At 48.3% G+C, this 16,910-nt stretch overlaps 1 protein-coding gene across 3 annotated transcripts in view; it reads left to right on the forward strand.

Annotated features, from left to right (window-relative positions):
- AUTS2 (activator of transcription and developmental regulator AUTS2) overlaps positions 1-16,910 on the forward strand; it is a 1,187,404-nt gene that overhangs the window by 833,441 nt on the left and 337,053 nt on the right. For all 3 annotated transcript variants that reach the window (XM_066274625.1, XM_066274627.1, XM_066274626.1), the window contains exon 5: positions 800-829. In XM_066274625.1, the coding sequence (XP_066130722.1) occupies positions 800-829 (30 nt within the window). The remainder of the gene's footprint in view (positions 1-799; positions 830-16,910) is intronic.

The raw sequence follows: 16,910 nt of genomic DNA on the forward strand, positions 1-16,910 counted from the left end.
AGAAAAATAAAATATTGGATAACAAAATATTCTTGTTGGTTTTTTTTTTTTTTTAATTATATGTTTTTTTTGCCCTTTTCCTTCTAATGAGAAACCCAGTACATAAAGTTAGTTACCAATCTCTGGCTGTCCCAAACGCAGCTCAGCAGTTGGTACTTGGAATCTATTAGACAGAATCTACTGCCCCCCCCCTTTTTTTTTTTGCCCATACTGTTGATTTGTTACCCTGACCTCTTATCCTTGGCATGCGTTTTGTAGGGAATATTCCCTCTGTTCTCTGGGCCTCTAACCCCTGGAGAAGGCAGCTATTGCAGGTGGCGAGCCTCGCCCATTACGTTCTATTTCCTTCCAAGTCCAAACGGGAGAAGGCCGTGCCCGAGGGTTACCTCCTTCCTTCTAGAAAGGCACCGGGAGAGAGACAGCCACTGATAGGAGCAGAAGGTCTCCATTAGAGGATCGATTTTGTTCTGAATCCCATTGAGTGAGCTTGACTCGCCTGAGTCCTGTGGCCGGGTTGGCTCCTCGGGGGGCAGCCGAGGGCTCCCGGGTGCGCTGAGCACTTGCCAGACGGCCCACAGGAGGGGTTGCAGAGCGCGGGCTCCAGAAAAATCCACGGGGCAGCTTCTTAGCACGCGGCTGCTCACCTGCCTCCCAGCGTGGGAGCTGAGGAGACTTTCTCCAGCTCAGATACCATGTCCTACGCCCTTACTTGTCATGCTTTTTTTTTATATTTCTGTGTCAAAAACAAAAACCTACTCAAGTTTTGCACTAACCCGTATTCTCTTATTTTCCTTTTCAGTGTGACAGCGACAGTGACCAGGAAGAGAAGGTAAGCCACCCCCGCAGTTGTGGGCCCAGTAGACCAGACACTGAGCACCACGGTCTTCCCACACCCAGCGGCAGGTGCTGGGTTACCAGCTTCACCGTGACAGCACCTGTCTCCTCTGTAGAGACAGGCTTTGTTTACACACTGACATTCTCTACAATAAGAAATCACATTTTGTTTGTGAGGTCCGCTTTTTTTTCTTTTTTTTTTTTTAACTAGCCCTTTAGTATTGCACCTACGTGACACGAAGGTTTTTTGGTTTGTTTTTGTTTTTCTTTATGGAAGTTTTTAAAGAGGAAATCATTGAATAGCCATCTGATTTTTCTTTTTGAATCCTTGATTGGAACATTAAGCGTGCTCCTCTGTATTCATAATGCCATGTTTTCATCTGTTTTCCTGGCCCATATGCTTCTTCCTGCTCTTCAGTACGTATTGGCCTCCTTGACGGAAATGCTCCTGGTGATGCTCCCAGGAATGTCAGCCTGGGGTGGGGATGGGTAGGGGACATCATCTGGGAGGGCACTGTTCTCTTCTCATCCAGGGGGATGGCTGAGGGGGAGGGCAGTTCTTCCAGCAGGTACACGCTCGGCTCCGGGGCTGGTAGCCACCAGCCGCTGTGTATCCAGTTCAGCCCGGAGCCAGACAAGGAGCTCTGCGTGGGGCTCTCCAGAACGGGAGCCCTGCCTGGTAATGCGACCTTCCTGCTGCCTGAGCAGAGGAATTGTTTGTCCGTTTGGTCTGCCTTCCTACACGTTCTTATCCCCCAACCACGTTTCTTCCCAGTTTTATGCCTACTTCATGTATTTCGAAAAGAGTTACCCGAATAGCGTGGTTTCTGTATTTCTGGGCACCACAAGGAAGGGACTAGCTCTCCCTGCCCCAGCCTCGGACCTGTCTGGCGGAGCGGGCTTGTCTGAGCCCTGTTTTCCACCTGGCACCTCCCCCGTGCTCGCCGATGGTGTTCAGAGTCTGTGGTTAGCGTTGACTGGGATCTTTCCATCGGCCCAGATTCTTCCTCCTCCTCAGCTGCCAGCCTCCGAGAAGAGACGGAAAGGCTCTTGTTCTGTCCTGTTGTTAATTTGAATTCAGCATATGTAGCCTGTTATAAAATGCGAGACATCATCATTTGAGCAGGTCAAGCATATTCAGATGAAGACAAATGGTGCTTATTTGATTTCCTTAAAATCAGGAAATGAAAAAAGTGCTCTCTGGAGAAATCATGTTCTGCCCGACTTGGATGATAGACCAGTGCGTGTCCCCCAGATAAGAACAGGCTCTCAGCCCGAGGTTTTTATCTCTGAAGGACGCCCAGGACTGTCAGCTTGCTGACATGTGCATTATCCATGTCATTTTAAACAAAGTGACCTGTGGAAGGGTGCGCTGTGCTGTGACACAGTAATGGGCTGTTGGATGACAGCGAAAGTACACGCTGAAAGGGGGCTGTGGATTATTCTTTTGTTTAACTGACAAGTAGGAGCTGCCTTACTCCAGCCCCTGGACTCGGCTCCTCGAGCAGGTCCCCTGGGGGCCTCCCGCGCCAGTGTGTCGTAGGTGCCAGGGGCGCACGGACAGCAGAAGAGGCTCCCTGTTCAAGGCCTGCCCGTGGGCCTCTGGGAGACATCAGGCCACACTCCCGCGTGGCAGTCACTGTCACAGGCCCCGGGAGGGCCTACACTTGCTGCCGTCCCAGGGGCTCCTTTGCAATGATGGTTGATCTCATTTTCCAAGTTGGAGCCACGGCTGCAAGGGTAGGGGATGCGCCTTCTTGGGGTTTCCGCCGCTGAGCGGGAAGTCTTCCCGTAGAAGGCCCCGTGTGTTCCACAGGCGTCGCCGCCTCCCGCCGAGGTGGAAGGTGGGAAGGACGTCCGGCTGTGCGTTCTGTGCAGGCATCTTGATCAGCAGTCCCCACCTCGACTGCAGCCCGAATCACAGGGGAGCCGTCCGCATCCCGACGCCCGGGCCTCGTCCCAGGCCCGTTTCCCCGGACTCTTGAGAGGCTCCTGGCGCCTCTTGTCCAGATGATCATCTGGTCGGTAGTTTGGGGAATGACCAGAGCAGGGTGTGGTTTTCAGAGGGACCTGGGGAGTCTCCCACATACCGAGAACACCTGAACTAACCCTTTCCGGGACCTGCACTCCCAGGTCACTGCTGGGCAGGTCTCCGTCTCTGAGAGCGGAAAGCCGCAATGGCGCCGGGGCCAGACTAACGGGTGCGCCCGCCACTAAGAGCGTGGGATGATATCAGGACATGAAGGAGAGTAAGGAGATGTTTATAAGCAAGTCTGCAGAATAGGGGAGATGATGGGAGGGGAGGGGAGGGGCATTTAGAGGGCTCCCCATCACGTGCGCACTTCCCGTCTCCGCTGCCCCGCTGTGTTTTCTGTGGCCTGTGGCGGCCCTGTGGGTCCTCTTCTCCTTAGCGGGGAGCTGCGCCACAAGCACACTCCCATCGTCTGCCCCTGCACCCCATGCCCCGGGCGTCCCCGAGGGCTCCTGGCAGGAGCAGTCAGGACTCTCATCGCAGCGTGCCCCCTTGGCCCTGTCATAGCTAAGATGATCCAGCTTCCCCTTTTGGGCTGAGCGTGTCTGGTGTTTATCACTGGCTTTAATTCCGTTCTCCCAGACTTGTGCTCTGTGCCAGAGCCTGAGCCCCTGTCAGCCTCCTCCGTGCCAGCGTGTCCTGTCTGGGCCCCTGGCGAGCCCCACAGCTAAGCGGGGGGCTGCTTTCATGTGCCGCTTGGAGGATTCGCATTCAAATCTGAATTGCTAATGGTGGGAAAGATGCCACTCAGTGCCCTGGGATCCCTTCAGCAATCCCACCAGGGACGCTGTTGGAGGCAGAAGTGAGACTTGTAGGGCACCCGCTGGGATTTCTTTCTGGAAGACCTGTCATTCTCTTACTCCGTGGGGATCTGCAGAACCGGCGGTCTAAAATTAGGGTACTGTATTTCACACAGCTGAAGGAATTAAGATAAACTCTGCTTTCCTCTGATACGAAGCTGTAATTTATAAAATGATACCCTTACTAATTAACGTGGAAGTGCCCGGGAAAGGGACTGAAAAAGCAGCACTTTCCGTAAACGCAGGAGACCTACTTGTGCCTGGAAGAGGCTTTGATGAGACCCGAGCAGATCTATCAGATCCCCGGAGGACTCGGGTGGAATAGAAATCGGGCGAGGGGTTAGAAGAGGCTGTGAAGACTACATCTTAGATGAGGGGTTGTCTCGCTGTAGTTAGTGCGAAGAAAAGAGGCAGTGCCTGTCGCCTTAATCACCCAAATTCAGCAATTATTCCCACACCCACGAAATGAATGGGTGTCAGGAGAACAAAGAGGCAGCACACACAGTTGCACATATTTAGCCTGTATTTTCTCCTGCCTCCTCTCTTCCTCCTCCACTGGCAGTGCCCATTATGCCGAGAGACGCCCTCCTGTTCGGTTATGAAACTAATCTGAAGATTAAAAGTAATTCTTTCTCTGTCAACTCATTTCCCTTTTCCTGTGTAGGCCATGTGACAGAGCTGGTTGGAAGGCGTGGTGCCCAGGGGTCCAAACCTTACACCCCCATGTCCAGCGGGTGGTCTAGGGTTCTTTCTGACTGTCCATTGCTACTTTGTAGCTGGGGACAAGCCTCAGTTCTCTCATCTGCCAAATGGGGACAACAGCTCCACCTGCAGTCCTGTGACATTTCAGTGAAGGTGCTTGGCTCCATGCCTGCTCATAGCATGTGCTCCATGAATGGTAGTTTTCCTTAGTTTCACTTGGGGTGAAAAGAGAGAGAGCCACCTGGGGCAGGAGGAAGCCTATCCTCCTCTTCAGAAAGCTCTGGCTCGGTCAGAAGACCTGCCCGGGGGCTGCAAGGATGATTTTCCCCACTGGAACCTGAAGATCAGCCTGCATCCCCAAGGGCACTTCTTTCTGCTATGAGCTTAAAGGAAGGGCAGTGAAATTCTGCCTTAAGAAGGGTCCCCCAACAGAACTTCTTATCTTAAATATCAGGCTGTCTTCTGGGCACAGCCTTGGAGCCAAGAGCAAGCCTGCTGTCCTGGAACTGTCAGACGGCAAGGGGCTACATTCTACACCCTGTACCACATGCCACCCTGTGGGTTCCCAGGTGCCCGTCATAGGGGAGTTGGTCTGATTCAGTACATCGGGGGCGGGGCACAGTGTCTGTGTTTTTTTGAAAAGCTTCCTAAGATAATTTTGATACACAATTAGTATTGAGAACCTCTACTTTATAACAGCTGTCAAAGAGAAACTTACAGGTTTCCACTGGTTATGCTCTTAAACATTGGAGCACTCAGAGGAAAGGTGAAAACTACCACAGTATTTGTGCAGAGGAAGCTTATGCTCATAGACGTGTGGTATGTCCACACATGCAGCACACGCGCGTGCGCGCGCGCACACACTCACATACACAATATCTCTCATAGAGGTGAACTCTTGTTTTCCTAATGAAGCTTCTAACATGAGTCCTGATTGCAGTTTCTCTGTCTGGGCTTTTTCACCCTTTGAGTGGCCACCTGGAGAAGAAGGTGGCTTGGTTCCTGTGGTCTGCTCACCAGTAACTGGAGACAGCCTCCTGGGACAGCGGCTAATTGCAAGTGCAGTACCACCTGCTTTTCACACCAGCTTCCTCTCTCATGCACACACTTTTTTGGTTGCATTTTATATATATTAATTCATGTTACGTTTGTTGGTTTGATCACCTTGTTTTCACGAGTGTGGGAAGGGTGTGGTTTCTAAGAAAAGCGGCAAGGAAACCAGCAGAGGCTTACGTTCCTAACTCAACACAGACCACATGCCCAGCTTGGCTCCTGCAAGACACGGAAAGTGCTGAGATGTCAAAGTGAAGCCTGGGCATGTGACTTCTGCTTATAGTGGAAGAGTCCCATCCCTTCCCTGGCCACGTTTCACAGCGGTAGTGATTGTGCACCCTCAGCAACATTCCAGAAGCTCGGGAGGCCCTCGCTGTTCCGTCCTCGGTTTGGAACTAGGACTTGTTCTGATGAGGAGACAACTTAGAGATGCTGTCCTGTCTTGCGGCTAGACAGAGGACCTTCCTCCTCTCTTCCAGCTTCATAGCAGCAAAGCCAGCACCGATTCCCCGGGAGCAGAGCAGGGACCCACGTTCTCGCACTGGTGTAACACCTGGCATGACGTAGGTGTTCAGTCATGTTCACTGTTTTGCTAAATTGGCATGATCTCGAAACAGAAGGGATATGGGAGACAAGTTCAGAAAACAAGTTCACATCAGTCCCAGTGTTGATTCTCTGAATTCCAACGCAAGTGAGGTCTCATCTTCTGCCGTCTTTATTTCTTCTAAAGTTTTCTCATAAGACACTTGGAAGCCATCTGCAAATTTCCTGGCTTCTTTGGGAAATTTCTTTAGTTCTGGATGAGTTTCAAGAGCTTTCCATTTGGGATGCCTGACTTCATAATGCCCATCCACTTAACCTCTTCTTACCCCTCTAAGATTATGTCTGGGTCAGAATTGTTCTTCGAACATCATCATATTTCCAAATGGCTTAATTCCAGCATACTCATCCAAAATGTCTATTAATACCATCTTGGGTTAAATTTCTACTGCAGATTATTCTAAATTCTGATTCTCGTTAAATTCTTCTCTTTTTTCGTATCACGGCATTTTTATGCTAAATCAAAACTTGTTTCACTCACATTGAGTGTGTATGTTGAATATCTGCCGACGAGTACCCTGTCATGCACCTGAAAAAGATAGAGGTATAAATGTAGAGATTTTCTTATCACATATAAATCAATAAAAAGGAATACTCAAGAGTTATGGGAAGTTTGTGAGACATCTTCATTTGCACTCTTGTTTTTTAGAATGAACAGAGAGAAGAAAGAACAGGTCTAGATGCTCTGTTGTTCACCATGAGTGAGTAGTGGAGAAGGTTACTCTGAAGACCTATTTCTTATTTCTCAAGAGCCAGCTGCGTGGCCTTGGGCAAGTTACCTAACGTTGCTGAATATTAGTTTTGTCATCTGTAAAATGAGGCCACATTTAGTGACCCAACACTGAATATCTTGATTTTCTATGTAGCTATTTACAAAGGCTCAACAACATGGCAGACCAAGAGAGAAATAGATCTGTGATGGTATCTTCTCTTTGCCGCAGCAGAAGGAAGTTATATACGGCTTGTCTCCATCTTTCCGCTCTCTCGAATTCCAAAGAGGGCACCAGGGCACATCTCTGTTGATGCTTTCAGGAACTGAAGGAAACACACCTATGGACCTAATGTCTGAACAGTGTCATTACCTATTGTTGGTTTATTCATTCAATCATTCATATCCTTTTTTTTTTTCCCAATTACCTGCTGATGAACCCACATGGGCATTGTAGTTCCCTGACTGTGTTAGGTCTGTCGCCATGTACCTGTCACTGGGCAGCAGAGCAATTAGTTTAATCTCTGTCCCTTAATTACCCTATGTCGGAGTACATGGGAACTAGTGAAGATCCAGCTTATGTAATGTGTTTGAGGAAGTCACTTGATTGGTCATAAGTATTATTTAAACCTATAAAAAGAATTCTTCTGGAAATGTCCAGGGTTGAGCACACGGTTCCACATACCCAGAGAAAAGATCTGCTTTCTCTTAGCATGAGCCTTTGGCATGGAGTTTATGGTTTACCTTGAAGGGAAGGTTGCAAAGCTGAGGAGGAATTAGGTGGAAGGGTTGACTTTCACCCTCGTGAAATTGATCCTGAATCCAGAGTCATCTGAATAGTTGGAAGGTCCTAAGCACAGAGGCATTGGTACTGGTGACACTTCTGATAACTTGAATTATGCTGATAGCTTCTCATGGAGTATCAATCACCAGGGCAGCTCTTTGGTTCTTGGAAGAGTCTGTTTTATTATTCTGTGATTCTACTTGAAGAGTGCTCTGTCTTCAGTAAAGATGGATGAATTGTTTTGTAGTCATGCAAAGAAATAAACCTGGGAAGGCGTTGTCCAAGGTGAAAAGGGAAGAGCTGCAAGGTCTATGTTTTAACTCTTACCAATGAGAGGCAAAATCCACCATGTGCATTTGTGTGTGAGTGTGTGTGTGTGTGTGTGAGAGTGTGTGTATGAGTGTGTGTGTGTGAGTGTGTGTGTATTTGTGTGTGAGTGTGTGTGTGAGTGTGTGTGTGTGAGTGTGTGTGTGAGAGTGTGTGTATGTGAGTGTGTGTGTGTGTGTGTTTGCCTCAGTCAATCCCCACTTGGCAACGCTTGGTTGGTGTTATACTTACAGATAATTCCTCCTTAAAATATTGCCATTCTAGGTATGAAAAAGATAATAATCAGCCAAACTTTATACTTTCGGAAGTCCTGAAATACAATGGATAAATGCATGTTATTTTTCTTCTTATTATTATTCTTTTTTTATCAAAGTTAAGGCTGGACTCCTTCTATATATACATCATAGAGCTTTCTTCTCGTTCTTGTGAGCGTCGTCCTGAGAAGTGCTAGCTGTAGCTCTGCGTGACATCTCCAGTTACTTACAGGATGACCGGAGGCAGCTTTCTCCTTTGCTGCTCTGACCCCGGGCTTGGCTCAGGGTCTGCCAAGTCAATGCATGTGTACGGAGACAGAGGAATGCTGAACTTGAAATAAGGATTGACCAGGAACCAGTGGGATGGGGTGGTTGTGGTACCCAAGGGTCTCAGTTTAGACTTTTATCTTTTTTTTGGAGGTTTTTTTTGGAGGAGAGGGGGCTTTTGATTATATATCACCCTCTGCTTTCTTGGACTAAAGATGACACTCATTTCTTGGAGGCAGCAAAAAAAATTGAGATTAGGATCCATAGTCATAACTAAATAATAAGAAGCACCACTTCACATTGAGGAGGACATTGGATTATTTAAAACACTGTACAAATGTTATTTGTTTGTGACCTATTTAAATAGCCTTGCTCATTATCTGTACTATACAGTACTGAACTAAATGACAGGTCTTTCCATGGGCTTGATCTTCCCAAGCAGATGTCATTTTACAAATAAAGAAAATGAAACTTAAGAGCTAGTGTATGATGGCGCTGAGGTGTAAACCGTCTCTTAAGTTCCAAGCCCTGCCTCTTCCCTGTACACTGGCTGAGTTGGGAGGTGACCAGAAGTGCCATCTGAGGACCCAGCTGTCTTCCTCTCTGTGCCTTACTCTCCTTGTGCCACAAGAAGCCCGGCTTATATCTTACCAAGCCACCCACCACCCACTAGCTTCTAGAAATTCAAACATGGAGTTGCTCGGTCAACACTGAATAAACGCAACCTGGGTCCACTGTCAACTCTTCTGCAATGTGCCATTTAAAGAAATAAACCTGGGAAGGTGTTGTCCAAGGTGAAATGGGAAGAGCTGCAAGGTCTATGTTTTAACTCTTACCAATGAGAGGCAAAATCCACCTGTGGCCCTCCACTGTGAGTAGAGAGAGGTGGAGGCTGCACCACCCACAAGACTAAGCATGAGCCATGTTTGATCAAGGCAGCCAGTCGTCTTTTCACGTATAGCTATCTTACTAAACCATAGACCCCCAGCATGGACCCCACACCTAGCAGGTGCCTGACAGTAGGTGTCGTGGAAATAGGAGTTCCATACCTGGAACTTGCTCTGTTGACTAAACCCCAGGAAGGAACAGGGACTGCTCACAGGCCCCCAGGAAGTGTGGGGAGCCTGAACAGAGGCTTGTCTCTGAGCTTCTGTTCCAGGACCTCCTGCAGCCGTCGGATCTCCCAGACTGTTTGCTTTCTATAACCAGGATGGGAGAATGGACCATGACATCACCCATGGCCGCTGAACTGTACCCCCACTCTGTGTTGCTCTCTGCCACCTGAAGAGCCCTCCTTCCTTCCCCAGACACTGACTCCCACCCTTGCAGAGAGTTTCTGGGTCTGCCAGGGCCACGGGGCATGTCCTTTTCTGACTGCAAATGCTGCAGGGGGTGTTTCTGTGGCCCAAAGGGTAGTAAATATCCGAAGCAGCCCTGGCCGCGGTAAAGATTACGTGTCAGCCACTAAGGGGAGAATCCAGTGTTTATCGGCCCAACCGCGTGCCGGCTGAGCTGATTACGGCCCAGCACTCTGTCAGCCAATGATTTGTCCTGTCCTTTATCATCTGTGTCACTCAGCAGCGTGCTGGCGAAGGGAACGGATCGCCCCTTTCCCTTTTTTTGTACCCATTTCGTGTAGAAAATTTGTATTTACTTTGGGAGTGTAATTTGTTCCTCATGGATAATGTGACCCTGAGCGGAGCTGGATCATGGGTTAGTTGAAGTGATATTTTCCGCTAATGGTAGTCGTACATCATCGCTGTCAGCTCGGGTTAGGAGGCAAGCACATTACAGCTCCATTTTACCTCTGCAGGCATCTGGGATTATTTGCCATAACCGAGTATGACATGACCGCACTACAGAGTGCATTAAAATTTTACTGGCTTCTCAGGCAAGTCCCCGGCTCCAGAGTGTGCTTCAGGCAGGCAGCCGGACAGGGAGCCCGAGGGCCCTGGCTTCCTGCACAGAGGTGCCGTGTGGGGGCGGGGTGGGGCCTCTGGCCTTGAGAAAGGAGCCAGGGCAAGAGTTCCTGGGTGCCAGCCTGCAGACGTGTGTCTCTGCACATCCCAGGCAGGCCAGTGATGGGCTGTGTGTGCGTGCAGCGGCGGTGGGCCCAGCGCCCACTGCAGCCTGCGCGCTCTCCTCGAAGCAGTGCCCCCCTCACCCCGAGGGATACTGGGCAAGGGCTCCCTCTCCCAGGGAGAGCCCAGGGTGTGTGCGAGGCTCTGCAGAGCCTTGGGCTGATTCTGATTGTTTTGTCTGCCTGTGGTCAGACAAAAGGAAGGAGGCATGGGTCCTCCCAGCAGAGCCTGTGTCCACCCATGCAGCATGACGGGAACCTGATGTCCTCGTGAGCCCTGTTGGAAATGGTTGCCGGGACCTTTTACACATTGCGTACAGTCTGCACACGAACCCAGTGAGGTGTAGGCATGATTGCCCCACTTTACTTATTAGGAAACTGAGGTTCAAAGAGGTAAAGTGTCTTACCTAGCATGCAAATGGTAGGAGAAATGGGATTCTTATGTTTTATTTACAATGTGCTGACTTCAAATCCTGAAGTGTTTTATTTACAGAGGCAATAATAACTATTAAACTGTGTGTGTGTGTGTGTGTGTGTGTGTGTGTGTGTGTGTACACTGCAGCCTAACAGGTGGGTGTGAATATCATCCATTCACAGAGGAGGAACTCGGTGACGGAGAGCTTATGTGACATGCCCAAGGTCTTGCACCAGTTAGTGGAAGAACCAGGTTTTGAACCCATGTTGTCTGGCTTCTGAAGCAGCACACTGAGCCTCTGACCTGGGCTGTCCCTCACCGCCACGTTGCAGTAAGCCTGAGGACTGATGGCAGAAGTCCAGGGAGAGTAATAATGTGCTGGAGTAAAAGAAAATGCTCAGAGTATTTGATCACTTTCAGTTGTAATTCGAAAACCCAACAAAATATTGCTCTAAAAAGATGCCCTGCGATGAGCTTTAATTAGGTAATCAGTCCCGTTTGCAGTCAGCACATTACTTGCATGCAAACGCCACTTCCAAGGTGCTTAAAAGGCATTTTGTTTAGGTTTCATGTTGGTCAGTCTGGAAAAAGACCGCATTCTTTTATATTGCTTAGCATCCTTATTGTTATTAGAAAGCTATGATGAATTGATTATGAATTGCATTCCTTGAAAGGACAGTTTAAGGTCAGTAATGAGTGGGACACACACCAGGGCCCACCCTTGTCAGCCAGAGTAGATGCATCGCACATTCCAGATGGGTGGAGTCCGAGTGCTGGACACTTGAACATTCGCATGGGCCGGCAGCCCAGACGTTACCTTTTCTTCTGCAGACAGACCTCTCTCCACCGCTCCAGCCCCATCACCTTTCTTCCAAGCTGGAGATGGTACCGCTCCTGGGCAGAATGGAAAAGCCTCCCTTCCCCTTGGCCATGTGTGCGGTGGGGTCAACAGTTCATGAACTTATTCAATAAACCACACATAAAGTGAGTTATACCTTGTACCCGCAGGGCAGATTTTAAAATGCTGAGACTGAAGAGCCCTAGATAGGCATGGCTTTTCCCGCTGAGAAATTGACAGTAAGGTTAGCACACAAAGAGTTGTGCTTCCCTCTGCGCTCCTTTCTCTGGGTTCCCGAGCACACACACTGGTCTTCCCTACTCGGTGGCCCTGGGGTCCAGGGGACTGACCTGCTTTTCTCCTCTGGCCTTAGCGCCAATCACTCAAGTAGTAAAGAAGAGCCAGGAATATTGATCTGGTCATTGAAAAGTAATTATCCCTCTCAGCTGGTCTGTTTAGAATGCAGCAGTAATGTTAAATAATACATTCCCCAGAGACAGGATGACAATGTATGTGGACCGTTCATTTTGTTTGAGCCGAATCACACCTGTGCCTCACCCGTTCCGGAACCTCTATGATGTGCATGTAGGCCCAGTTTAAGAAGAGCAGATATTTTTTTAAAAAATTATTTTTTTTTAGTTTCCCCACCAAATCAACTATAGAGCAATTATTCATTGCATAAAAGGATTCATCACCCTCTGTAACTAAATAAACACATGATATTCACATCCTGAAATACTTAGAACCCCCTACAAGACACTTGATGAAATCATTGGGTCATTTTAAAACACTTAAGTTTTAACAGATTTGGCTGTTTATGTTAGCATGGTTTGGTTTGGTTTTCCTTTTGTTTGAAATAACAGAAATTAAGTTCAGACTAATAAGTAAGGAAATGTCTAGGCTTTTGGAAGACGAGTAAGTGTTGAAGTAACCAAACCATCAGAGGGTCACAGGGACAGATTGGACGTCAGAGGCGTCGACAGAGAAGGCAGCGCCCTCCCTGTCTGCTCTCTACCTCTGTCCGCTTTATTCTTGGTTGTTCGTAAGACTGGATTTCTCCTGTTGGTAGAAACCATGAGTCATTCTCCTGGGTACAACACCTTTCAGCCTCAGCCAGTGGAAGTCGAAGAGAGACCGTCTCTTTTCCCCTGCCTGTCACTACAGTCCAAGGGAAGGATTCTGATTGGCTCAGGCTGGGTTAGGGTCCCACAGGCAGGTGCTCCAGAAATGACTGTGAACTGGCTTCGCTGAGGTCAGGTGCTCATGCCCGCACCTGTCAGCTGTGGGTAGGAAGGCCAGGCCACGTTGTCCTAACATGGTGCTCTGGAGGCAACACTGTGGTGTTGGAGTGGGTATAAGCCTGGAAAGGTGGGGAGTGGGCAAACAGCGTGCCTATGAAGCATAGCCTAACCTTCTTGCCATGTGGGTTAGGCATTCAAAGGGACTTCCTGCAAGCCACCCAAGCTGCCTTTATTATCCAAAGTTGACCTTCATAGTGATCACAGGGTCTCACGGACGAACACATGTACGATGATGTTACAACACTTGCCTGAATATTCAGAGAATCATCTTAAGTGCCATTCACAGATGGGTTTGATCTTGCTTCAGGTAAGCTATTGAAAGTTGTAGAGGGGCATGCATTTTATAGAGCAGGGGTTCATATGTGCAGGTATTCAGAATGGTCTAGAATTCATTAACACTTGTAAGATAGTGGGTAAAGAGTTACTCCCCAAGTATAAGACCTCTTAAGAGATACACAGGTCTTTGAAGTCACCAGGGTGCCAATTAGCAAATTACTTATCTAGGGCACAAACGTAAATGACTTGTCCAAAGGAACGGTAGTCATTCCAGAACACCTAACCTGTGTGTAAGGCAGTACTTACTCAATGACAGCAGGCAGCTTTCCTGGAAATGATTGTCCTAAGACTAGAAGGTAAGCTCAGTCATGACTCCTCTCTCTCACAGTCCCTTCAGCAAATTGGCCCTCCCCCGATGCTGAGCCATGCACTGTCCTGGGAACTAAGGACAGGAGGGCTTCAGAGAGATACAATCTAATTGAAGAGAAAGCTGAGGTACCTTGATGAGTTATAAATTACCTCCACCTTCCAGAGGGTAAACTGAGGGATGGCGTGGTGTCTGAAAGCAAAAAAAAAAAAAAAAATGAACTAGGCATTTGAGTTAGATCTTGCTGAAGCACACGGACGGACGCAGATCATTGCTAGGTAGGGAGGATGGTGCAGGTAATCAGCAAAGGGGATATTATTTGCAAAAAGCCAAGAGTTGTAAAAGGCTTAGCATATGAAGAGAAGCATGAGTACTTCTGTTCATATGGAGCAAGGTTGACCATAGTGGGGACGGGGAGGTGTGGCTGGAAGCATAGGTTGATAGAGCGGCTCCATCTGATCAGACCTTGTGTGGTAAGGTAAGAGTTCAGATTTGATCCAGATGGGAGTCCACTGAGTGTGTCGGTGAGTGACCTCCGATTTGGCTCTCTGGAAGAGAATTCTGGCAGTGGTGGAAGGGAGGGAAACTTTGGCCAGGTGAACACAGAGAAAGTTGTCATCACGGGCTAGGTGAGAGGTGAGAGAGATCTCAAATCCGGTGATGGGAAGGGAAGGAGTTAGATTTTGGAGGCATTCCAGAAGTGTGATTGTCATAGTTTTGTGACCACTAGGATATGGAGTTTAGGGAGGAGTCATGGGTGACTCGGGTTTCAAGTAAGGCTGCCTGGGAAAGGACCGTCACTGGACACTAGGGGAGGGGCAGGAACTAAGAGTCCAGGGGGGACTTGCAGGACCCTCGGCTGGATGAGTTCAGGAGAGTGTGCACGTTGCAGGGCCGAGCGATCAGCACAGTAGGTCGCTGTCTGGGAGACCTAGACAGGACACAGTAGGTCGCTGTCGGGGAGACCCAGACAGGACACAGTAGGTCCCTGTCTGGGAGACCTAGAACCCTCTGAGCAGCTGGGACAGCTGGCGCTGGGGGAGTGAGGGGGAGGGGAGCCCAGCCAGAACGCTGGGGTGTTTGTCCGCATCTAATTGGGGAATAAATATATGGGGTGATGATAACCGTTAAGAACAAAATAACTATGTTAAATCATAGCACCTGATATGTGTGGACTTTTTATGATATACTCAATGGCTGTATATTCTTTAGTGGCAGCAAAGTACATGTACATAAAATATACCAGCTGAACCATTTTTTTAAGAGTACATCTCAGTAGCATTAAGTACACTCACATTGTTGTGTAGCCTGTGTAGTTTTTTTTATACACATGTGTACAAATGTGTTCACGCACCATTTATTAGCTCATTTAAACCTCATGACAAAACACCCTAGATGAAAGAACACTTAATCTTCGTTTTATAAATGAGGAACTTGAAACAAGGGATGAACTGAGGTAAAATTTTAACACTTCGGAGATAGCACCCCTATGACTTCTCGGGCCAGTACTGTGGTTTCTACTACATCACCTTATGTGATTGTATTTCACTGTGGTCTAACTTCCAGTGGATCCAGCATCAGCTCGTTGGTCTCCTCAGATTCTATAGCTTTCTTGAAGGAAATCGGAGCAAATTCAGCCCAACTCAGACTTCATGCAGCCGGTCTGCAGCTGAGACAGGGCCGACTGCCCTTCCTTGCACAAGCAGGACCTGCTGGTCTGAAAGACCAATGGCTCCCAGCACTCTCACCTTAAGACCTAGCTAGCCAGGGCCTGTCACAGCTGGCAGGGCCCCAGGGGACTGCAGGCCCAGCCCCCGGCTGCTGCACACCAAGGCAGAGGAACAAAGCAGGGCTGGTAGAGCAGGCAGCTGTCTGCGTTGGGCTGCTTTAAGGTTCCGGCAGGAAGTGAGGCAGGGGCAGCCGCCATTGGCTTAAAAATAAAGAAGGGAAAAGGAATACAAGCAGACCGGTTCACTCATTCCCCATGGCATTCACCGCCCTCAGAAACCTGAGAGGGCGTGTGTAGAGAGAGGGGAGCCGGGTGTCCCTCCATTCTCCTGGAGCTTCTTTACTTGAGAGCGAAGTAGTCACTTTCTAAAGCTCAGCTAGACTCAATACCCACTGGGAGCCAACTCTTCGACTTCTCTTCGAAGGATGCTAAATTTTCTCTGCAAAAGCGAGGTCGATCCTGGGGAGCAGAGCTGGGTGTAGGCCAGGGGGAGTCAACCTTTTTATACCTACCGCCCACTTCTGTATCTCTGTTAGTAGTAAAATTTTCTAACCGCCCACCGGTTCCACAGTAATGGTGATTTATAAAGTAGGGAAGTAACTTGACTTTATAAAATTTATAAAGCAGAGTTACAGCAAGTTAAAGCATATAATAATAATTACTTACCAAGTACTTTATGTCGGATTTTCGCTAAGTTTGGCAGAATAAATCTTTATGAAACAACCTACTATAGTTAAATCTATGTTTTTATTTATACTTTGGTTGCTCTGCTACCGCCCCCATGAAAGCTGGAATGCCCACTAGTGGGCGGAAGGGACCAGGTTGACTACCACTGGTGTAGGCTCTCCAGTTGCAGACTCTTAGGCATAACACACTGAGTCACCTTCAAGATCAGTTTTCAAACAGCCAAGTAAGTGACTGCTTATGCGCTGGGTTCAAGGTGGCAGTTGCCACCGGACCTAAATTCCAACATTGAGATCATCCTTTAAGAAAGCATGTGTTTGGCTTTACAGGGTGGTGTTCAATTTTTTTTTTTACTTTTCTATTTTGTAATAATTTTACAGAAGAAATAGTATAGGAAGTTCCCATAGACCTTCACCCAGCTTCCCCTAATGTTGTATTTTATAAACCATAACACAAATATCTAAACCAGGAAATTAACCCTCATACAACGCTGTCAGCTAGATCTCTAGGCCTGATTCAAGTTTGCTTGTTTCACCAGTTCTGTTCTTTTTCTGGTCCAGGGCTTCATCCTGGATCCCACCTGCAGTTAGCTGTCATCTGTCCCCTTATCCTCCTTCCATCTGGGACAATTCCTCAGTGTCTCTTTGTCTTTTACAACCTGACATTTCTCCATTCTGGGCAGGTTATTTATTGGCTAGCCCGCCTTCGTTTGGGGACGTCTGATGTCTTCTCGGGGTTAGCCTCAGGCTGTCCTGTTTTGTCAGGGACTCCATGGAAGTGATGTGTGTCCGATCAGGGAGCTATAAAGTCTTCCTGCTGGTGGTGGTGACAGGATCACTTGGTTCAGGTGATGCGTAC

This window comes from Saccopteryx bilineata, chromosome 4 (genome assembly GCF_036850765.1).
Source record: "Saccopteryx bilineata isolate mSacBil1 chromosome 4, mSacBil1_pri_phased_curated, whole genome shotgun sequence".
Taxonomy (NCBI): Eukaryota; Metazoa; Chordata; class Mammalia; order Chiroptera; family Emballonuridae; genus Saccopteryx; species Saccopteryx bilineata.